The 25,636-nt window shown below is 37.2% G+C and overlaps 1 protein-coding gene across 1 annotated transcript in view; it reads left to right on the plus strand.

Moving 5' to 3' along the window:
• The window catches only part of CUBN (cubilin), a gene marked incomplete at its 5' end in the record, with an annotated part of 213,224 nt that overhangs the window by 159,804 nt on the left and 27,784 nt on the right, over positions 1-25,636 (plus strand). The window contains 14 exon segments of the mRNA XM_083379037.1: positions 521-711; positions 1,686-1,869; positions 3,499-3,673; positions 5,347-5,525; positions 6,795-7,004; positions 8,388-8,528; positions 8,945-9,126; positions 9,396-9,567; positions 11,692-11,898; positions 12,535-12,684; positions 14,514-14,635; positions 16,293-16,518; positions 17,415-17,602; positions 19,956-20,115. Coding sequence (XP_083235163.1) covers positions 521-711; positions 1,686-1,869; positions 3,499-3,673; positions 5,347-5,525; positions 6,795-7,004; positions 8,388-8,528; positions 8,945-9,126; positions 9,396-9,567; positions 11,692-11,898; positions 12,535-12,684; positions 14,514-14,635; positions 16,293-16,518; positions 17,415-17,602; positions 19,956-20,115 — 2,487 coding nt within the window.

The raw sequence follows: 25,636 nt of genomic DNA on the forward strand, positions 1-25,636 counted from the left end.
GTGAATTTGTTCTAAGAGCAGAGTCAGAAATGTGGTGGTAGCTCTGAACTTTCACAGGTCATTTGCTCACAGTGAATCAGACAAACAGGAGAAATCTAGTAGGTCAAGCCAAGCAAAGTTGTCAAGGTGAAGGCAGTTTAAAACCCAGAAGAAGAAATCAGAGCTTGCCCATTCAAAATGCAAGATGGCTGATCACAGTGGTTCAAAGAGTACAAATATTGTTGTCGGCACTCGGCTACTCTTAGAGTGTATTCAATAACAATGAAATCTCAATCCCCCTTACAATTGGAAACCCTAGTCCTTGCTGTAATGCAACTGTATCTACTATGCCATCATTCTTTCCTAAAACAGTAAGCACAACCCACAATGACCAAAATGTTGTACACTGCCTATAAGCATGTTTTTTTAAAAAAACTATATAAGAGTAAATCTGGTCAGATTTCATTCAAAAATATATCATGAAATTAGGTTATAAGTTAAATTGTTCTTTGCTTAATAGACTTTCATTCTTTTTATTTAGGTTGTGGAGGTACTTTGCATGCAGACAAAGGTATGATCACCTCACCCAACTATCCCCAAAACTATCTTCCAAATCTCAGTTGTTCTTGGCACGTTCTAGTTCCTGATGGCTTCATCATTGGCATCCATTTTGAAGAACCATTCCATGTACTGAATGATGATGCATTTTGCATTCATGGAGATTATGTTGAGGTAAGAATATTTGTTTGTGTACAACAATAATAACAATTGCGGTTAATATTTGCTCCTGGGTATCTGGTTTCACATCTGACAAGGCTGTAAATTTAAGTTTTCCAAACATTTCAGCTTTTCAAACAAATCCTTACTCAGAACTCTAGTATAAGGACACTTCACTGGGTAAGCTTTAGCTCTTCAGTGTAGACAACAATGGAGTATAAGTGTACAGAAAATGAGAAATGCAGTAAAAAGACATGAAGATCTAGATACAAATATTTGTTACGGATTTTCAATTCTAGCTTTTTCCTTCCATTTTTCTGAATCAGTGAACACTTGATTGTTCTTGATGTTCTTGAAGACACTGATCTGTGTTATAATAATTCTCTTTAGCCTTGGGTCTGCTTCTTCCTGCCCCTCACCTTCATTTCTTCCATTGTATAATGCTCATGGTAACAAATTACCTTCCCCAAAAATACTATTTAGCATGAAAATCTGCAAATGAGCAGTGATCTACTTTGAGAATGTGTTTCAAAGTTTATTGAATGAAGTTTGTTAAAATTCTTCAAATTAACCATTTGTGTGTGTTCCCATTTCTAATTTATCAAATGAGAGGTGGTTTCTGTTTGCAGATTTGTAGTGAAGCTAAAATGAAAACCTGCTACTTACAAATGTAAATATATATAAATACTTGGTAAAATTTTGTTCATCCTTTGGATAAGTTGATGTGTTGACATTATGTAGATGAGGCAAATTATATTATTTGTACAAATTTCCATAATTTGTATAGTGATGTCGCTCAAAATTATTTGCATCATTGCAATGAGGTATTAGTTGAATTCCACAGACCTTTGGAATAACAGACATTCTCTGTCTCTCCCTCCCAATTAGTCTGTTAAAATGAGGCTTCACTGTATGTTTTTTAAATTATTCCTCTTCAACATGCCTTAACAAATCACTCTCCTTGACTCTATTCACCATTTATTTTTCAGCTTAGAAATGGACCGGATTTCTCTGCTCCACCACTAGGACCAGAGAACAGAAATGGGCGCTTTTGTGGTAACAATACCTTCCCTATAATGTTCACCACAGATAACCAGTTATTTATCCACTTCAATTCTGGGAACAGTAATGGAAGCCAGGGTTTCAAACTGACATATGAGGCAAAGGGCCTCGGTGAGTATTAGAACTGAATGCAGATAAGGTTGTCTGTTGGTGGCACAAATCAGTGAAATTTTAAACCAGACATTCTCATACAATGATTCAGGACCATGACTTGACAAAAACCATCAGCCTTCTGAATCAACCCTTCTTGGCCTGGTATCTTCTAATTGTTTTGGTAATTTCTGGAATTACCAGTCAGCCTGAATATTAATAATTTGGGCAGATGACATTTCATCATAACTAGAATAATGAATTATTCCTTCACTTTTCCTAAATTTGAATGGATTTGAATGACATTGGAAAGCCACTTAATAATCCAGTGATTCAAGGTTGAGGAAAAGTGAACCAGATTGTGATGCTTCCTCATGCCATAACTAAATCCTTACTGTTGTTCCCCAGCAATTGTTATTATCTAGCATATTACCCCGAACATGAAATTTCCACTTTGGTTTAATGGGCTAATAGATATTTATAGATTTATGTCGCATGAATATTTCTAAAGGGCTCTGAACTAGCAGCCAAACTGAATCCTGTGGTTATACTTTCTTTTAAGCCCAATTAATTATCATATGATCAACAATTTCGGCATTACAGCCGAAATATTGGGATTCATCTTCCATCTAAAAATTTTAAAGATTTATCTTAAAACATTATTTAATGGGTAAAAAATTATTTATTAATTCAATTTGTATACATCTCAGACCAGAGACTCTGAGCAGCAAACAGTTAAAATATAATGCGAAGAAATAAAATAAATTTAAATAGAAATAGCAGCCAAGAGAGTCCATCAGAATCAACATAGCCAGCAAATGTGGCCCTTCACACATTTGGAATTCAGGCCCAGGCATGTAGCAGTCCCCAAGGTTTTTCACATGCATCCTTTTTGCTACACTTTTCAAATACTGATACATATGCCATTTATGATGTATTTTCTCTTTTAGTATTTTAATAATTTTGGTATTTTATAATTTAATCACAATGTTTGTTAAGTAATATCCAGAACATAGCCAACAGAAAAAAAATAGAATTCTTCACCCATTTGTAAAAAAGATTCCTTTTAATGGATAGATTATACAGAGCCTGTCTCACATATCAAACTAAGTCTTCCCTAAGATGTCACTTGCCCTTCCAGATTTCCACTGGGAAACCACATATAAAGAAAGAAATGCAAAATAAATAAATAAATGAGAGGTGGGGAAATGATAAGCTATGTTGCTTATATTATGACAAGAATACAAATTTATTTTACATGGTCTACTTTTGAGTTGATGATTTAATTAGGAGTACAGAAGGATTGCATTGTCCATGGTCTCTGCCACAACTTCTTCATCCCAAGGCAGGGAGACTATTCACATTCTGCACGCTCCTGCTTGATCATTCTCTTCCAGTTGGCATGCCAGGTTATAGGCAGTCCATGAAAGAGGTGGAAATTGTAGGTAGAGCTTGCCTCTCTAATTGTGCCATTCTAATTGTGTGCAGATTGAAATCTGTGCATCTCCAGTTTTATTGTACTGTAGTACAAAGCAAACTCAGCATGACCAAAGTGAACAGTATTGGGAGCCTATGTTTAGAAAATTCTGGGATGTCACAGAGAATATTGAATCCTGTTTAATAGATTGTTTGTGTTTCTTTACTTGCTAGCATGTGGAGGAAGCGTTTACATCACTCAAGACAATCCATTTGGATTTATCTCTTCACCCAACTATCCTGAAAATTATCCGTCTTTTGCTGATTGCATCTGGACCATAACTGTGCCTTATGGGATGGCTGTAGAGCTGCAGTTTGAAGATATATTTGATATTCTGCCTTCACCCAAGTATTTACACAATTATTAGATTAGCTTTAATTACATTTTATAAGGCTTATTGTAATCAGGTTTTATGAAAATATTCCTTGCTATTTTTATGTCTCTTTAAAAGGTTACAAAATATGCTACATGAGACTTGCATTTTGAGTTCACGTCCATTTACATATCTAGTTACACTATTTCTGTTGATACCATGGCTTGTTGTTGTTGTTAGTTGCGAAGTCGTGTCCAACCCATCACGACCCTATGGACAATGTTCCTCCAGGCCTTCCTGTCCTCTACCATCTTCTGGAGCTCACGCCTACTGCTTCAGTGACTCCATCCAGCCACCTCATTCTCTGTCGTACCCCATGGCTACAACCTAGCAAGACTTTTTTTTAGTATGTTTTGGATGTTCCCCTATCTACAATTTCAAAAAATTGAAAAGATTGTCAAATGTCTTCTTGGATAACACTGAACTTTTCTGAATGTCATTCTTCTGACATGATGGGAAGAATCTTCTATCCCACTTTTTCACAGTCTTGTTCCTCAATCGGGGTTAGGAAATTACTGAAAGATCTTAATTGATCCAGTGCATTACATGGATGTAGGCATAACTAGCCTGATAGCCAGGATAAAATTAAAAATAAAAATTTAGAAGCAAATTAAAGGAACGATGTAACTGCTAAGATGACAATATTTTTTTCTTTTAGCTTGTCACGAACTAATTCAGTTTTCTTTCAGGGCTATGTGAATCATGAAAATTGAGGTTTCTGTTGTATTACAGGCATGTTTCCTCTGATTTAAGAGCACAGTTAAAAACAGATAAACTTTTCTTCCCTTTTCAGTTTTTAGTAAAATCTGCTTTGAGTTGAACTCAACTTCTATTGATTTCTTAGACCCTTCCCTGTCATTTTCTTTGCAACACATGAAAGTGGTTTGCCATCTTTTCCCTTCAGCTTCCCTTCCCTTGCCTGGAATTTCCTTGTGATATTCAATACAGTATTTGCTCAGCTTTTAACAATCAGCCAAGATCACATTAGGTGCTCTTAATTTTTAGGCAGCATTTTTAACTCCAAATCTAAGAATATTTACTTATTTATTTATTTTCCAAGGAACAAAGCCCTGTAGAAGGAGAGAGCTTCAGTTCTGCTTTCCTGTATATTTCATTAAAGAAAAAAAACCCTGCTAGCAACAACTTTTCTTCTCTTCCTATTTCACTTACTCAACGTAGTGAAAGAAGAGGATCCAAAGGAGTTAACATATCATAAAAGCTTTCCTACTGAATATATCTAACTAAAAAGGATTCCTTTCAAGCAGCTCCTTTCATAGCTACATAGTTCGAATTTCAAATAAAAACTTCATAGTTGAATTTACTGAAAGATGAATGAGAACTTACCTTTGTAAATTAATAATTTTTAGTTTGATGGCACCAAATTCCAATTTATTATTATTTATTTATTAAATTTATATATTGCCAATCTTGCTCTTTGGGGTTACTCTGGACATCTATCCATCAGGTAGAATTATTAGCTTAACTTGCTCAATATGGTATTGGGATGTGATTAAATATTTCTTATTCTGTAATTGATTTAGTCCCAGATTACCCAAATATTATTAATTGCAGACATTGATGTGTCTGCATTTTGTGCCTCCCAAAATTATATTTGTGTGGAAAAATGTATAATATGGTCTTCTTTTAGTTGTACAATAGATTATCTTGAATTACGAGATGGGGCTGATTCCACAGCTCAGCTCATCATTAAACTATGTGGGACCTCTATGCCAGGCATTCAGAGATCTTCTGGTTCTTCCCTATATATGAGATTCCAATCAAATAGTATGGAGAGACGGTCTGGCTTCAAAGTTCGGTATTCAAGAGGTATTATGTACATTTAATTCTTATTGATCCTAAAATCTAAGGGCATAAAGACAAGTCCATGAACTCGATTTTAAGCTCTACAATTAATTATCTTGGTCAGGTTCTCTAATCCTTTGTAATATACCAACTAATGAAAGTGATTTCTGCATCATCATCATCATCATTATTAGTTATGGATTTTTTAAAAAAAATATTTAAAATGAGACTACCATTTTGAAGTGAATTTCAAAAATATTTACATAAATATTAACATTTATGCTTCTAAAAATAGAAAATACTAGAATAATGCAATTATAAAATCTCTAAAAATTGGGGTTGAACAGAGGAAGACAAAATGTGAATTGATGATACTGCTGATTTGGAGAAATACTTCAGCACCTAAGATGATGAATGTTCTTCTTAACTGCTACTTTAGAAAAAATGCTGCAAATACAGTTTTGCATCATTTCCTCTAAAGTGAATACCGGGAGGTTTCTCCATTCTCCGGAATAATCACTGTCAAGCTTTCAGCAAGTGATTTCAATCATAGGCAAGATTAAAGAGATTTTTCTTTAATAAGATTTATTTAAATAGAATAAATACAGTAGATAAATCTCAGCAACCGGATTACTTCCACTTTAAAACACAATTTATTTCTCAGTGTGATAGGATGGAGATTTTTTTCAATTTTTCATTAATGCCTTCTCTGAATTGGTGAGAACGCTCTTCATTTTCCTGGTAATTGTGAAATGCATATGTGGTATCTGTGAAATTCTCTCATGCTCTTAATATATAATTAGCCCAAATGTTTTGATTCCTAATCCTGGATTTTCTGGGAATGCTTTGAAGTGCCTGAAAAGCACTACTATAGATCAAAAGGCATAGAATCCAATATACTCATATCTGAAGAATCAATGGTAAATGGTGGTGGTGATGGTGGTGGTGATGATGATAGTCCTTCACGTCAGTCCAAACATTTGGTGACTGCATAGGCAAGTACCTGCAGTTTTCTTGGCAGATTTTTGGAAATGGTTTGCCACTCCTTTCTTAGAGCTGACAGTGAGTGACCAGCCCAAGGTCAGCTCCCTAGGTTCATGCTTAAGGCAGGACTAGAATAGGCTCTTTCTGGTTCTAGCCTGGTGCCTTAACCATCACACTGCCAATCTTGATCTGTATCTTTCTCTCTATAGCATATTACAGTCATGCTGAAACACATTTTGTCCTTTTTCATGGGAAGGAAATGTAGGAGAAGTTTTATGGTTGGCTAGTGAACATCTTTGTTTCTTTCAGCGACATGTGGTGGCACACTGACAGGACAAAATGGACTCATTGAAAGTATTGGGTTTTCTGAACTGTCCTATCCACATAATTTATTTTGTGAATGGTTTATCCATGGACCTGAGAATCATTATCTCACCATTAGTTTTGAAGCACTAGATATTCAGCACTCAGTAGAATGCACAAAAGACTACTTGGTAATTCGAGAAAATGGAGTGACAGGTACGTGAGTCAATACTATCCCTTTTTTCTCTCATGCCTTGTTGGGTAATGAAAAGGCGTATTTTGAGTTACGGCCAACATTACATGGATTTCTGGTTGTGCAATAGAAACACTCTTCAATCTCTTTTTCTCCCTAGGTGCACTTTATATCTATTCTGAAGAGTACTCAAACCTACTTGAGTAGATTTAGAGTCGCACAGGGAGGTAGAGCATAATGGAATTTCTTCCACTGTGAGATGGCTTTTTACAAGATACAATTAGATACAGCCCATTGTCTCTCACTGTATCTAGAATTCAAAGGAATCTGCTTGCTTTTTTAAATGACTCTTGCTGGTGCTTATTTTCTTAGCCTACATCTACCCACCCTCCATCCCCTGAAAACTATTCCCAACAGCTACTTGAATGATGCCATCAAGCGTTACACATGGTTGCATGTCATTCTGTCTAAGATTCTCTTTGAAAACTTTTAAAGTTCTGGGGAGATAAATGTTTTAAATCTCCTCTTAAATGATAACAAAGAAGAAGTTAACCTTTCAATAGAAAATTATTACATAGACTTTGCCATGTAAATAGCAGAAATTGTTATTGGCATTAAGCTTATCCTTGAAATGACAAATACTATTCCATTGCCTTCTCTTTCTGCCACTTTAGACTTGCTAAGCCTATTCTCAGCCTACTTTATTGTCCTAGTTTCCTACCAATATTCTGTAATTTGCTGTGAGGCAACCAGTAAAAGAGATCTGAGGTTCACACAAATAGCTAAACCCTGATTGAAATAGAAGTGCTTCTAAGTTCAGAAGAAAATTGGATAATTGTTTGTTCCTAAGCTGCTGTTTCATTAGGGAAAAAACACACAAGTACAGGTAATCCTCAATTTACAATACTTCATTTAGTGACCATTCAAAGTTACAATGGCACTGAAAAAAAGTGACTTACAACGTTTTTCATTCTTACAACCATTGCAACATCCCCATGGTCATGTGATCAAAATTCAGCTGCTTGGCAACAGATGGTTGCAGTTTCCTGGGGTCATGTGATCGCCTTTTGTACTCTTCTAACAAGCAAAGTCAAGGGAGAAGCCAGATTCACTTAACACGCTAACAACTGCACTGATTCACTTACCGGTAACAATTATGGCAAGAAAAGTGGTAAAATGAGGCAAAAACTATTTAACAACAGAAATTGTGGGCTCAATTGTGGCCATAAGTTGAGGACTACCTGTACACTAGAGAGAGAAACTCAATATTGTGTTTTTTCCCCCTCTGCCTGATAAGCCAGGATTAATTTAACCATGAACTCAAATTGTTGTGACTTTATTTGTGCCTATCTACATTTATAGCAAATGTCAGATTGCTTTCTTTTACTTTCTCTTCTACATTTTAGGGGAATTGCTAGGTAGATACTGTGGTACTACTATACCTGCTGCTGTGTACACTGCTAGTAACTTGGCCTATATCAAGTTTGTCACTGATGAATCCATTCATGCCCGAGGCTTCAGGTTGCATTTTGCTGCCAGTGCTGATGGTAAAAGATAATCTCTTTACACATTTCTATACTTAACAAATTTATTTTGTATGCAAAGCTTCATTTGCTGCAGAAAGGGATAAAACACAGTTTGGAAAGTTCTTCATTTGTTTGCTATTTTATTTTATTTTTCATTATTGTTGCATAATAGTGACTATATATTCCTGAAATGTAATTACTATTGCTGCCATATATCAAATAAAAGAATAAAGGGAATACTGTAGTAGAAGATACAGCAATATGAGGTAAACTGAGTTTTCCAACATAGCTTTTAAATGAAGTGAAGAGAACAATTTAAACATTCCTTATTTTTGTCCTGAGCATCATTGTATCTTCTTTGTTCTATTAAAAAAACAAAAAAACAAAGCCAAAAAAACCTGACAAGTGAGGCTAACTCTTTTTTAACATCGTTTCAGTGTGTGGAGGTGAATTTAGTGGTACTGTTGGGACATTTTCCTCTCCTAACTATCCAAATCATTCCCTGCATAAATTAAAATGTGAATGGAGAATCATAGTGCCATTTGGACGTCGGGTCACCCTCACCATTGATGACATGAATTTTGGATCCAGCGAGAATTGTGGTTTGAACTATTTGTCAGTAAGTACATCATTTAGAATTTGAAGTGTACAGTATACTATGAAACCAGGTATCACAAAAGAGAATATGAGAAACTAAAAAATTGGAAATAACACAAAAACTATTTCTTAAGACAAGATGATTTACTATATTGAATGGAAAAGCATATCTGTACACATTTCAAAACACCTTTTAAAAATACCAGTACAAAAATTAATATAAGGTTCTGTAATGTGAGCAGTCTTTTCTAGAGGAATCCTTGCTGTACTTGATTCATTCGTTAATCGTAGGTTCATAATGGTATCGGTGAAAAAACTCCAAAATTATCCAAACTCTGTGGTGTAATGATGTCTGGCACCCAAGTTAAGTCCTCTGGCAACAAGATAACGGTAGTCATGGTAACAAGCCAAGATGACACAGAGGCCCGCTTCAGAATTACATATACTTCTAATGAAGATGCAGGTAACAGTAAAACTTGTGATAAAAATGTTATAAATGACTGTACTTGATATTATTTTGATTTTATTTTAGAAATGGATATCCCATGCATATGCTTACAGACAATTTTGCCATGTTTTTCATTTCAAACAGGACTGACACATGAATTTAAATAGTAAATTCAGAATGAATTTAAATGGTAACATCTCTGACAATTTTCCAGTGGTTTCTAAAAATATAATTCTTGTGCAGACTTTGAGAAAGAATGGGATGCAGATGTAGTATGGAAGGAAGCTTATGATTTATCAGTGATTTTTAGAATTTAGGCAATTTATGTAAATACTGATAATTAATACAAATGACTGATCCAAGGTCATCCATCAGGCTTTGGGTCTAAGATGGGACCAGAAATAATAACAAAATAATAATAATAATAATAATAATAATAATAATAATAATAATAATAATAATAATAATAATAATAATAATAATATAAGTAGTAGTAGTAGTAGTAGTAGTAGTAGTAATAGGTTCCTTGGGTGCAATCCCAAAACAACTGGAGCACCACTTGAACACCATTGGCATTGACAAATTCACATTAGTTAATTGCAAAAGGCGGCCATCCTGCGACGATATCTGTAATACCATCAAACATCCACATCTGCCTATCCCAGGTCCTTGGTAAGGACTTTATAGGTAAATAGAAATGTCAAATCTAGTCTGAACATCTGGCTGACTGTGCGATGATCAGTGATGATGATGATGATGATAGTAGTAGTAGTAATGAAGTTGGAAGGGATCTTGGAGGTCATGTAATCCAACCCCCTGCTCAGGCAGGAAACCCTATACCATTTCAGACAAATGGCTGTCCAGTCTCTTCTTAAAAACTTCCAGTGTTGGAGCATTCACAGGCAGGAGGCACATTCTGGAGGCAGGTTGTTCCACTGATTAATTGTTCTAACTGTCAGGAAGTTTCTCCTTATTTCTAGGTTGCTTCTCTCTTTGGTTAGTTTCCATCTGTTGCTTCTTGTCCTGCCTTCAGGGGCTTTGGAGAATAGCTTGACTCCCTCTTCTTTGTGGCAACCCCTGAGATATTGGAACACTGCTTGTCCTTCTCTTCATTAGACTAGACGTACCCAATTCCAACAACCGTTCCTTATATGTTTTAGCCTCCAGTCCCCTGATCATCTTTGTTGCTCTTCTCTGCACTCTTTCTAGAGTCTCAACATCTTTTTTACATCGTGGTGAGCAAAACTGGATGCAGTATTCCAAGTGTGGCTTTACCAAGGCATTGTAAAGTGGTATTAACCCTTCACGTGATTTTGATTCTATCCCTCTGCTAATGCAGCCTAGCACTGTGTAGGCTTTTTTAGCAGCTGCAGCACACTGCTGGCTCATATTTAAGTGATTGCCCAGTAGGACTCCGAGATCCCTCTCACAGTTACTACTATTGAGCAAGGAACCCCCTATACTATACCTGTGCATTTAGTTTTTCTTGCCTAAATGTGGAACCTCCCAAGTATTGCCTTGAGAGGTAAGCCTGGAAGAATACACAATTTGACAGTATTATAGCAAATACACTTATAAATGAGATGTGAAGATGTTCTACATATGGTGACTCCCTTCTCTAGGAGAATTCTAAATCAGGACTGATGTTGGAAATGTCCTTCCTCCATCTTAGAAATTTATAGATCTGATCTTTCCAACCTCAGATATGCTATCCGAAAAGCACAAAGGATGTCATGCTGTCGAAGGACAGAAGAGCTGCACTTCTATTAATCCAAAATCTAATACATAATTTACATAATGTACATCAGCCATGGTGGATATAAGCTCTAAGCTCCCCTCGTGTAAGTGACACCCATCTATGCTTGCCTGCCGCTCACACAAATGGAGCTGTGCACACTTGCATGTGCCCGTCTACTACCCACAGGGAAATATCTCCTATCCTTCTGCCTGGCTGCCAAGTCAGAAAGGTTGGGAACCGCTGACTTATGGGACCAGTGGTATAAAAAATGCTGGCTTGAGCTGCAATAGTAGATTGGTATCTACTGCCTACAAGGATAAGTGCTGAATACATGATACTTATATTCATATTATAATTGTTTTGTCTAATAACAACTGCCTTCTCCATTTTTTTTTCTTCAGTGTGTGGTGGACTTTTGCTTAGTTCAGACAATGGCAACCTTACTTCTCCTGGTTATGATGGCACAAGCAATTATACTGATAACTTGAACTGTGAATGGATCATCCAAAATCCACAGCCATCCACCACAACTATATACCTTTCTGTAGAAGACTTCCATTTAGAACAACATATTAATTGCCAGAATGATTATGTAGACATTCGACAAGGTATATTATGGCTGTTTACATTTGTATAACTAGTCATTCATGATGTAATTTATGTACAATTGTACATAAATGTATTTGTTTAGAAATAAAAATTAGAGATTTTAACTTTGAATAGAGAGACAGATGCAGAATCAGGGTTCATGATGGATTTCATTATTTTTACCCCAATTTAAATTACAGTGTGTTTTCTTCTCTTAATGTTTCAGCCTAAAAGAAAGATATTGGAAGCATCTACTTAAAAAACAAACCAGTTTCCAATATATCTAAACTAGATGAATTTTAATTTGTTGATTATGTGTAATCAACAATTATGAACCAAAGGTATGGTTAGAAAAATTTACAACAACACAATTGTTGGAATTTGAAAGCATTTCCACTTTTTTGTTATATCTAGTCTCCTTTGATGGGAGGATAAAAAAGAGGAATAATTGTAATTGATCATAATCTGGAATTGTATTTAATCACAAGTTGTAGATTGGCCTACAAACCTCTTCAATAAGAAACTTTGCCTTTTAAAGATGTGGTGATCCATCTTGATATGGTAAAGTGTTTCTCAGAGGGAAGACAATCCCTCTTAAATATGTTTTGCAGGAATAATTAATAGCTTCAAATTTTTCATAACATGTTTTTATATAGGAGGCAGTGATGGAGAGCTTTTGTACAGACTATGTGGACACAGGCCACCTCTAGAGCCACTGCTAATAGCAGCTTCTCAAATCTGGGTACAATTTTTGAGTAATAGCGAAAATACAGACAAAGGATTCATTATGCGCTACTCATCTTCCGGTAAGATAAATGGGGCATTCACAAGACATTTTATTATCTAAATATTCTAGTGCAGATTATTCAATCTGTGTTGCAAAAATCCAGGTAGCCACAATGTTCATATGCTTTCATTGCTGCCATCTAGCAGTCATCTGGATTTTGGCAGCTCAGCTTATAAGTAGCAGTATGGATAAATTTGAGGGGAAGAAATCACAATATATAAGACCTTTAAGGACTTGTATGCCTAAATAATACTACTTCATAAATTTGATAATGCATTTTGGCTGTGTTCAGCAATTTGCTTCAGATACTATTCCACTTGAAATAAGATGGGTAAGGAAATTCTCTGTCACAATATTTTGTTCCTGTTTGTGGAACATTATGCTCAGACAGCATGACATAGGAACTAATTTATTATATATTTATGAGCAGATAAAGACTGCATTATGTACCATTTGTGTTCAATGTGATTAGGAACAGTACTTTGGAACAGACATGGACACAAAAAAATCAGTTCCGTTTTTTTTAAGTTTCCATATGAGCCTGAAAATAAGGTATGACTTCTTTAAAGAATTGCTTTAAAGATATAGCTGCTTTAATGAACCACTTCCTTAAAACAATTATGTCTTTTAAGGCATAAATACCATTATTTGTTTACTGCCCATCTTACAATAGCTATCATAAGATTTCATTATAGAAAAATAAAGTTCAAAATAAAACCCTGTAATGGCACCAAGAGAAACCCAGTGAACAATAAAATAGCAATCCTAGTAGTTTACTTATCCCCATGTCTGGGAACAATTCAGGTCTTTAAAACTTTATGGAAAGCTGGTAAGATTAGGTCCAATCCAGTCTCAAGGGTATGATGTTCCCTTGAGTTCAGTTCCCAGAGTTGGCACTGTAATTGAAAAGGCCTGTCTTCTGGGTTTTGCTGATTGATGCTCTTTAACTGATGGGACTCAAAGCCTCTCTTATCAGATTTAGTAAGGGGCGTGATGGCACAGGGATTAAAGATACTGAGCTTGTCAGCTGGAAAACTGACAGCCCAGTTCAAAACCCAAGTGCCACATGATGGGTTCAGCTCCTGTTCTTGCCCCAACTCCTGCCAACCTAGCAGTTTGAATGTATGCAAATGCAAGTAAATAAATAGGTACCACTTTGATGAAAAGATAATAGTATTCCATGTACCTCAGCATATAGTCATGTTGATCATGTGACCACAGAAGTGTTTTCAGACAATCCTGGCTCCCTCAGCTCAGAAACAGATGAGCACTATCTCCTAGAGTCACAGACCTGGACAGGGGAAAGAACCTTAACCGTTATCAGATATAGTACCCCTAAAAATACATAGGATTTATTGACCTTTGAGGTAGTCCAGACAAGAAGCACTGCCAGAAATACCAGCTCTAATTTTATTGTAAACTTACATTAATGTTATTGTTGTTAGTTACAAAGTCATGTCCGACCCATCACGACCCCATGGACAACATTTCTCCAGGCCTTTCTGTCCTCTAACATCTTCTGGAGTCCATTTAAGCTCACGCCTACAAAAAAACTTACATTAATAGAATCTTGCAAATCTAAAATGACTTGTCTAATCTTCACAGGCCAAGAAACTAGAGAGAGACACTTTAGACTTGTTTGCCACTTGTCTGACTCTCTAGTTTGTGGCTCTTCCACCTGTCTTCCAAGTCATTCCCACATATAGTAATTACCTCACATCTACTAATGTTTTAATATAAATGACTTTTTATTACAAAATCACCTAGAAAATTATATGACATTGGTACATCATCATGACTCCTGCCCATGCATCAATGTTTCTTTAAATATCTCATATTTCATTTTAGCATGTGGTGGTGTGAAACAAGCTGAAAGAGGAATTATTTCAAGTCCAAACTACCCACATCCTTACAATAGTTCTACTCATTGTTCCTGGCTCTTGATAGCACCAGAGGGACATACCATCAATGTGAGTAATCAATCATTGGTAGAGAACAAGGAGGCTTTTAATTTCTGATGTGTGATACAAAAAATGAGATTTTGATTTTAGTAGGCCATGCAAGTTTCATACCTCTGTATATATGGGTTTTAGTTCCCAAGCAAAAAATATAAATCAAAAGCTCGTGTTTCTGAAGGGCACCAAAGGAAAAACTATTTAGGCAAAAAACAACAATTCAAACAAGTGATCTTTATATTCCGGACCAGCAAACCTGAATTTTTTTATTAGATGTCCAGTGATTATTACAGTTCAAATAGTTGTTTTCTTCATTTTACATACTTTGCCAGAATTAAACTCATGCAGTCTGTTTTTTCACTTTTCCTTGAGAATTGTCTCCAACTGACATTCTTCACTTACCTGAAGAGACCAAAAATGCAGTTGGAGAATTGTTGAGGAACATTTAGAACAGGGGTCTTCAAACTTGGCCCTTTTATGACTTGTGGACTTCAACTCCCAGAATTCCTCAGCCAGGCACACTGGCTGAGGAATTCTGGGAGTTGAAGTCCACAAGTCATAAAAGGGCCAAGTTTGAAGACCCCTGATTTAGAAGGAAGAATAATCCCTTTAATCAAGCAGCACCTGGGGGAGTAGCCTGTCAAACAACAGTGTTGACTCTTGCAACTGTTCTGCTCTCCTTGAGCTTTGTGAACTATGTATCTTAACCTTGGAACATCCAGTGGCTATTCTGCCTTGCCTGTCTCAATATTGCCATGTATAAGGTTCTTCTTCAGTTCCACCATTGTTGGTGCCCAGGAATTTATTCCTGGACTGGATGTGAAATAGGATATCTGTCACTGGTTCCAGTCTTTACAAGGCTAGGAAGCTGAGTTTGTTTCCTACCTCTGATTAAAATAACGATTTGAATTAGGATTTGAGAACTCAACTTCAGGTCCATTCTCATCATGAAGGTTTGTAGGGTGGTTTGGGACTATTTGATCTCTCTTATTCCAGTCTGTCTCACAAATATTATGGGGATTGGAAAAGGAAGTATATGTATGCCACCTAAAGAAAAGACAGGAAATGTGGGGAGGGCACATGGTTACCATCTAATTGTTTAAGTTATGTTGGGTTCAAACATATGCTGCCATTTTTCCCAAGCAGTAAGCTTAACAAAAGACAAATAATATTACTGTTAGAGTATATGTGCTGTATGTAATATGGCTAATGCTGATTTTATTTAAACATCCTTGTCAAATGGAAAAGGGATGATATTGAATTAAGTGTTCTGAGCATATTATATTGTTTCCCTATATAAATTAAATATTTGCAAATAAAAATCCTTGGGAAATAGTTGTAACAATATGTGAAATAAAATGGTGGTCAACCATTAGGTCTGAGTCTACAACTGTAGATATAGCATGGTTTTTTTCTTTTGAATTTGTGATTAAAAACAATCCAGATTTCCCCTTTCTTCTATAAATAGATGTGCCTGTTTATACCAGGTATATAGCCATGCTGGCTTCATGACCACGAAAACATCTACAGACAATACTGACTCCCTCCGCTAAGAAATAGAAATGAGCACTGACCCCTAGAATCAGATATGACTGGAGTAGTAATAGTTTGTTTGCTTGTATTTATATAGCTACAACTATTCCTTTAATTTTCTCTTATTGTATGTCCATAGCTTACTTTTGTTGCATTCAGGATGGAAACACAAAGGAATTGTATGAGGACCTCACTCACCATTTTGAATGGTGGAACTCCCATTTCCCCTGTAATAGGACGATACTGTGGAACTACATCCCCAGGCACCATTCAGTCTGGTTCAAATAAAATGTTAATACATTTCCATTCAAACCACTCTGGGCAAGGAGATGGGTTCAATGCTACATGGATTACAGATTCTTTAGGTTAGTAGAGATCCATAATCATTTCTTTCCTTCTTATATGTAGAACTATTTTTGGGGTATAAAATCCTTTCCATTTTAATAGACTTCAATAAATCAGAGGCAAGAATCATATTTCTAAATGGCTATGTTAAAGAATATTTTTTATTTTATCAAACGTATCAAGAATTCCTTTATAGAAGTCTTCCTTATTGTAAACCTATCTTGCATATGAAGAACTACTATGTTAATTCTTTTACCCTTTAATAGTACTTTTCCTTACAGGCAATTAGTATTATTTTAAAATTGTGCTGCTGCCAAGGATTCTTTAATCTGTCAGAATAGTGATGATGATGATATTCTACTTAATTGAAAAGTAGAAATAGCCAGTAGAAGCTTTTTTTTAGAAACCTGAATATGAAATTGTAGCACTTCATGTTTTATAATAGACATTTTATTTCTTTGGGGTATGTTCCTTGTTTTATTAATTCCTGTAAAAATCTACACAATCTACAAAAACTCTCAGAATATAATTAATTTCTAAAAAATCAACTATTTCCAAAATGGTTTTCAAATTTTCAAATAAAAACTATTTTCGTGTGTGTGTGTGTGTGTGTGTGTGTGTGTAAATCTTTTGGCTTGCTAACAAAGAATAAAGCAAGCCAAAAAATTTACACAAATATGAGCTGCCACTGCTGTGGCTACTGCCTGTAGATGGCCTTGGGCTAGGCTGAAACAGGAAATAAGATTTGTCCCGTGCGTGGGACTAAGCAAGTGTATTCTGAATGCTTAACAAACATTTAACATATATATTTATTATTTAGTTATAAAATTTATTGGTATTATTATGCATTACAGTCTTTTATTTGCCTACATAACTAAAACATGCTCTGTGATTCTATCATCCCTTATTCTTGCAGGATGTGGTGGCATACTTCATAAAGAAAATGGTACCATAACTTCTCCTTATTGGCCAGAAAACTTTCCCAATAACACCAGGTGCTCATGGACAATAATTACCCATGAGAGCAAACATTTTGAAATAATCTTTGATCAGAATTTCCAGATTCCAGATAATAATGGACATTGCCAGAATAGTTATGTGAAGGTATGGATAGTTTCTTAGTCTATCACTATCTAGTTTATCCTTCAGTTTCAAGTTTTTTGAGATTACACTTTTTAAAATTTGTAGTCAGTGTAGTTCATGTGCTTACTCAAAGTTCAGCAGGCATAACTGTGATGCTGGTTGTGCTTCCATAGCTGTAGGCCCCAAATGTGGCATTCTTTGAGATGAAATTAATGGAATAAAATGGTTTCAGTTCTGCGTCATCCAAAGTTCCTTGGCTGTTTGGAGAGAACAGCACTTATACATATCCCCAGTTCCCCAAATATCTGTGTAGATGAAGGAAAGTAATTTTGGCTCTTTCATCTCTCAGTCTATTTGGTGAAATTTAGAATATGGTTAAATTTAGAATATGCTAGAGAATCTGCCATTTTACATTTCACTATCCCATTTGCATCTGGGATTGTACTTGTTGCCTTGGATCATATTTTTGATGCCAGATTTTATCCTATTGTATCTAGAGCAACAATAAAATAAGTTCTTTTGGGGCAGCTTGACTTTCTTTCCCTTGAAGTTGAGTAATTGCTATTAATCCAAGCATAACTTAATTTGGGAACAAAGATTTGGCATCAGATTCTGTATTGAGCTAGTTCTAAAGAAAATTCATATGGAAAATTTTATAGGTAAATATTGAAAGAACTCAAAATTTGTTACCACTTTTTATGTATGTATGTATGTATGTATGTATGTATGTATGTATGTATGTGTATATATCTATATTTCATTTCACTTGAAGGGTAGGGGATGTTCATGATTCCTAACAGCTGTTAGATTTCTCAAAAATTTGCCAAACTTTGGTTATCATTGTACAAAACTGTACAATGGTCAGACTGTACAAAAGTACATAGCTCCCACTTGTTGCTAAAGGGCAAACATAATTTATCAAAATGTAGGAAGTCATGAGAAACTGAGTAACTATGCTTTGCTTAAAAAATGAAGAGGCTGAAATGGCATTTGCTATTTCATTCTTTGAAACTATACCCACATGCCCAAGCCATTTTTTGTGTTTAAATCTTCCTTTTATAAATAGTGATGAAGATTTTAATTTACTCTTCTATTTTTAACATAAAAAGATTGTGAGCAATTTTTCCTGTGCCTCAAAAGTATATCAGAACATGAAGTTCTGTCTGAATTTTAAAATAATTATGTGTTAATGAATATTTATATACTGTTCACCTCCAAAGATAGTGGGTGGTTTACCATAATAAGGCAAACAGAATAAACTAAAGAATTCATTTAAGAAATTACTTAAGCACATAATTTTGCAAGGTGGGTGTAGATCATATTGTAAGTATTTGGGAAGGTAATGATGATTTATAACCCTAGGAAGCAGCCTTTCATTCCCTGCCCACTTCTTCTATGGTATAGAATCACTCACATAATTTGTCTTTGGGACAGGCTGTTACAGAGTTAGGAAGTGAAGCTTCAAGCAAGAAATTATTTATTCCCCATTGCTATCAGTTACACTGAATTACTGGCGCAGAACTATAACACTATTGTAAGCCAAACAAAGTACAAATCAGTAATTCTTTTTTAAAAAAGAATTAGATAGTTTTTTTCTGGTTCTATGTTTGGTTGTGATATAATAATTAAGCTATTGGCCTAGGAACAGGGAAGCTCATTTTCAAGTCTATCCTCATATCTAATTTACCTCAGGGTTATTGTGAGAAAAAAATGGAGGAGGTAGTAGTATGTATATTGCCTTGAGTTCCTGGAATAAAGACAGGATATAACTCACAACATATTGGATTAGTATTTTAAATTCCATTATTATGTTTGTTAACGATAAACATTTTAGCGTATCTCTTTGTGTGTGTGTGTGTGTGTGTGTGTGTGTGTGTCTTTTCTCTGCTCTTCTATTTTAAGTTATTATGATTACTGTATTTTATGTGCTGGACTGACCAAATAAAGATTTGAAGTTCAAGTTTAGAAAAACAGATAGTACATAGATGGATGAAGAAAAGGTGGAAGGTTCCAATATATATCTATTCCTAACTTTAAAAATAAATAAAAAGGACAGAGATTTTGAACTAGCAAATGGTTCAAGATGTACATGCTCTGATATGTAAAATGTCATATAACCCTAAAGATACCAGGTATAAAGTTTCCCTATTGCGTGCATTTGTGATCCACAGCTATAAAAAAGATTTAGATTTTGTGAGAAGTGAATATTCTGTGAATGTTTTGATATATTCAGTATCATTCTGTTGGATGCCACTTAGATGAGTTGGTAAAATATTTATCATAACCTCATTTATATCTAAGGATCAGGATATAAGTCAGTGTAAATGAAAATCAGTCTAATGCTTTAGCTAGATATTAAAACTTTGTCCTCCAGGTACTGAGAGGAAAGAATAAAGAACAGGAAGGTACCATATTAGCTGTTGGGTGTGGAAACTCAGCTCCAGGTCCTATAGTTACTCCAGGAAATGTGATGACTATAGTGTTTCAGTCACAGGACATCTCAGCACGTGGGTTTTCTGTGTCGTTTATAAGCAGTAAGTAATATGTACAGTGTTTTCTAAATCCCTTTGTTATGCCTTTATACCAGAATATCTGATGTAGATAAGTTATAACATGTACATGATTTCATCATAATACACATCATTATTTGCTTTCTTATTCGATGACATCCATGAGTCCAGTAACATTTAAAGATTGTTCTTTAACTCTGTTTTCTCTCTCTTTTCTGATTTCGATTTTTATCTTTAACCTTGTTTTAATTCCCTCAAGTCTGGTTGTCCTTGTCAGTCATCCAGTTGTGTCCAACTCTCAGCCACTCTAATGATCAGCACCCTCCATGCCCCTCTGTCTAGCTCTGCCTCCTTCAGATCCACCATGGCCATCTCAATTTCATCCTTTATAGCAGACATGTCAAACACAAGGCCCAGGAGCCGGATGTGGCCTGCAAAGTGGTTTCATGTGGCCCGCGAACCCATCCTGGAAACAGTGAGGGAATGGCCCCCGCTGCCTTGGCCCTGGCCCAGGCTGGCCGGGAGCCAATGTACAATTTCGTGGTGGCCATCTATGTTGAAACACATTCAGTCTTAGCTTCACAAGGCTGTCTGGAAACAGCGAGAGACCAGCCTTTGCCATGTTAGCCCTGCCCACTGGGCGCACACTGGGGAGGTATCACCCTTTGTGAGGAATGAAGAAATGCACCATTGCCTGGAAGTGGCCAGCACATGGCCCTCCCTACTTCAGGCAGACTAGGGGCTGGGCAGCATTGCGCTTCTCTTCAGATTCATGCCACCCGGCTCAGCCTCTCAGCACTGTGAGGAGAGCACCCCGCTGCCTGCCCAAACCGGGCAGGCTGGCGGCTGGGCAACACTGCACAGATAACATCAACTCTCATGCTGCTTATGGCATCCCCTCCCCCAGAGCCCACCAAGATATGTGAAGTAGGCGAGGGCCATGTCCTGGCCACAGGTGATGGTGCATTTCTTCATTCCTCACGAAGGATGAAACTTCCACAGTGGCGTTTCTTGCCTGTTTTTCTCCCTCCCTCACCTCAAATATTTTCCCACCACTGGAAGCAAGGAAGGAAGGAAGGAAGGAAGGAAGGAAGGAAGGAAGGAAGGAAGGAAGGAAGGAAGGATGGAGAGGGAGGGTCGGAGAGAATTCCTGCCTTAGTCCTTCCCTGCTAACGTTTCACCATCCCCTTGCCCCCTCCTCCTGGCCTATCCTGGGGGGGTTCTCCCATCCTATTGCTAAGGAAGCTTTGGATACAAAGCCAGGTCTCCTCACATGAAGAGTGAGTGGGCCTCCCTCTTGACTTTGCCCTCGTACCCATTATAAGCAACCTGGTTAAGAAGAGCAAGCACAGCAGCAGCAGCCTTGAGGAGGTAAGTGCAGCTGGGTGCACCCATGAGGAATTGGGGCTGGGTTTAGTGCTCTGGGTGCTTGAGGGCTGGGCTAGGCATTTGACCTCCATGCCACTGTCCAGCCCCCCCCCCATGGCCTGGGAGGAACAGTGAGGCTCCTCCAGTGGACCATGCCTTGGCACTTGCCCGGGTCCCATCTTTCTGCCAGAGACCCTCAGATCTGTCCCACTCCTGCCCAGCCCCCCATAGGTACCCTTCACGCGAATGATGTAGAGCTGGCCATGCCCACCCAGTAGGCCACATGCACTCTAGCGATGCCCACCCAGTAGACCGCACCCACCCTGGCCACACCCACCTGGCCACCTGAGTGCAACCACAATGCTGATGTGGCCCTCAGTGAAATTGAGTTTGACACCCCTGCTTTATAGTGTCCAGTGAAGAGATATTAGAGCGTCCCTTTCTCCTTTTTCTACTGATCTCTCCCAGCATGATTGATATTTTGAGTGAGTCAGTTCTCATGACATAGCCAGAATATGATAGCCTTTGTTTGGTATGGGTGGTAGTTAGTTTAATTAGTTGGGTTGGCCTGGAATCTCATTTAGTTCTTCCCTAACAGATAAGAAGAACTCTAATATCTGCTTGTTTGAAGGGCAGATTCTAAGGCATTAAATTTATTTGAAATAAAAGGATGACATTCATATCCCCATAACATTCCAGTCCACAAAAAATCCTTTATCTGTGCATTTGTCTTCACATTCATCTCATATAAAATAGTATTACTGAATTTAAAAGAAAGTCTCATTAAAAATTGCTAAAAACTAATATAGTTACATCAGAAAGAGCTACAAAAATGTGTGTTACTGACCTGATAGCTCTACCTCTTCCCTCCTAAAGATTGTTCAAATAAATATTGTTTAAATGTTCTAGAATGCTGCATGGTTAAATCAGAAACAAAATTAAGCTGAAATCTTGCTAGTTTTGCTGTTGGTATTGAGTGGTTTCACTGTGTAACCCTAGGGTAAGTGAAATGCACGTGTCAGGGCCTTTCCAATTATTTTTCTCATAGGATCATCATATATAGCTATGAACTGAGATACTGATTTGATGTACAGATGCAGGCTTATTGCATAATTGATCCATGTTAATATGGTAATTCGTGGTCAAACTGTATCATAAGAAATCAAATCCAGGAGCGTTTAGATGTCCAGGATATCAGATAATAATTTAATAGATATGTAATAAAGAAATTGGTAAATAACCCTAAGTCCAAAATTGTCTGTGTTTCAGTAATTTAATCTGGTACTGCCAGCAATATATGAATTTGGCTATTCATTAAATCCAGCACCAAGACATGAAAAAAGCTGGGTTAAGTTTCTATTCCCAAAACTGACTGACAGATGATGTAGGATCCTAGGGTATAAGTGTATTGGTAGTTGCGTACAAAGAGTCTGCTACAGATTTCTGCAGCGCCTGATTTATGGAATCTGCTTAGATTCTTCTAAAACTTGTCCTGTGCGAGGCTGCTTCTATGCTGCACAAACAAAGCTATTTTCCATGATGAGGCACGGAGGTGATGCTGTTTTCAAAGAAAAGGCAATTCCTGTTGCTTTGATGGCCTTCTGAAATACATAAAGCAGCAGGAGGCAGCAAAGCAACATTTCTTTGTTCTTTTTGGTGAGGCAAGTTACTTTATAAAGTAGCTCTAAAGGAGAGCTTTTCTTGAGTCTTCTTAAAAAGCAAATCACCCATATAAAGCATCTCATAATTAAATGTGGCTGTCATTCTCTGTTCCAGGGATGGACAACTTGAAAACTCAAAATCAGCTTCAGTACTGCTAAAAGTATTTATTTCTTCATCACATAGCAAATGACCAAAATTATACAAATTGTACAATACTGCTAATTAAACCAAAATTTATTTATTTATTTATTTTATTATATTTATATACCGCCCTTTCCCGAAGGACTCAGAGCGGTTTACAGGGTGATTAAAACAAAAAATACAAAAGTTAAAAACAGTTAAAATAATTAAAGAGCCTTGGTGGAGCAGTGGGCTGATGCCTCCTTAAGTAACACCAGCTGCCTGCAATTAGTGCAGGTTCGCATCCCACCAGGCTCAAGCTTGACTTAGCCTTCCATCCTTCCGAGGTAGGTAAAATGAGGACCCAGATTGTTGGGGGCAATAAGCTGACTTTGTAATAATGCCGCTTGGGGTGTGTGTGAAAGCCCTAACAAGCAGGCATATACATAGAATGAAGGCTACTGCTAAGCTTGTAAGCCGCCCTGAGTCTTCGGAGAAGGGCGGGATATAAATGTAATAAAAATAAAAATAAAATAAATATCCGTCCCTGAACAAATAAAACCCCAGTTAAAATTAAAATTAAAATTAAAATTCTCAGTCTGGGCCAGAGAGCTCGAAGAGCCAGGTCTTCAGGTCCCGGCGGAATGAACGGAGGTCGGGGGCAGTCCTAAGCTCCACTGGCAGCTGGTTCCAAAGGGCAGGCGCACCCACTGAGAAGGCCCTATCCCTGGGTGTTGTCCGCCGGCAATCTCTTACCGGCAGTACCCTGAGAAGACCCTCCCTGTGGGAGCGCACTGGACGAAGGGAGCTTGATGCCGGCAGCAGGTGTTCCCTCAGATAACCCAATAAATGTAACAGTAATGGGACATGACCCAATTATATACTGTTCTGAATTATCCAATGTGCAAGAAGCAACTTTTTTTCTTAGCCTCCTTTAATGTCATTGGAAACTAATTTCATATTCAAAGCAGCCCCTCCCATTGTTTTACTAAAACAGGATATTCATACGTTATATTGTAAGTGACCTATATAACGGATACCAACATCAACTTCCTTCAGCATCTCTAAGTTACAGACTAGCATTGATAATTCTTCTAGAATACATAAATATATAATAAAAAGGCCTCCCAAAACAATGTCCTTTCCTTAAATTAAGGGGAAAAAACCCTTCCTTGCATTAAAAAATAAAAATAAATATTCCAATAAGTTTATTTCAACTCTATCATTCTTCTGAAAAGAATTAGTTGTCTCAATGCAGGATTTTTTTCTTTTCCTGGCAAATGAAATAAAATCCCAGGTTTCCATTCTAGCAGACTTGGAGAATGAATGGGTGAATGACCTCAGCATAGCAACCACATCAGTCATCTGCTCTTGAGTCAAATGATTCCTATTGCCTCATGACAGACTGAAGTTGCTGATACAGATTCATGTGAGACTCATCTTTAATTGTCTGGTTAATATATCAGTAAGAAATAGCCTTTACTGTATCTCCTTTTTTTGTTTTGCTTTGTTTTGCTCCTTTGAGTCATTATTTACTCCTGTCAACTGCATGGGCATCTCCTGGTAACTCCTTGTAGTTTTCTTAGCAAGATTTTGGAAGTGGTTTGCATTGCCTCTTACCTAAGTCTGAGAAAGAATGACTGCCCAAGGGTCACCCAGCTAGCTTTGGGTCTAAGGCAAGGACTAGAACTCACTGTCTCCTGGTTTCTAACCTGATGCATTAGCCACTACATCAGAGTGGTTATTCCATTAGATAGACATAATTACTTGTTATATATTGGTGTAAAATACTTGGAAACCGTTATTGTTAGGTAACTAGTGTGTTTAAACTCCAGACTGCTTCTCTCCAGAGTTGTTACTTGTGTTTTGAATGAGAAAGACTGCTTTAATCCCATTGGCCACTGCCTAGCAGTGGTCCGTATAAATAGAAGCTTAGTGACAGTTTGTGCCGCTTTTGTGTTAACCTAATAAACGTGTTGCTGTTTTCACCATTTGCCTCATCAATGCCTCACCAATCCTGAAACATAATAGTGGCAACGAGGGTGAGATGTGCTGCTGAGAAAGAGAGAGCCAAAAGTCTCTAGGGTTAAGACCAAGCATCCATGCCCTTGTGGAACCACGTTCCCCCCCTCTGCCTGCCAGCAAGCCACGTTGGAGACAACCCATCCTAAGGGACCCATCCCTAGGATCAACACAGAAGCCCTCAGCAGAAGAAGGCATTGAGAGATCAGCAACAGCTAACCATGGCCAAGGTCGGCAAGCTGCCGGAGTTCGACATGCAGGGACAAGATTGCAGCCCAGCCCAGAGAAGGGGAAGGAAGAGCCAGTTGGAGAATGCATCTTTCTCCCCCCACCCCCGGAGGGAGAAGCCCCCCTTGCCTGCCTGCGCAAAGCT

The sequence above is a fragment of the Vipera ursinii genome (genome assembly GCF_947247035.1).
Source record: "Vipera ursinii genome assembly, chromosome: Z".
NCBI lineage: Eukaryota > Metazoa > Chordata > Lepidosauria > Squamata > Viperidae > Vipera > Vipera ursinii.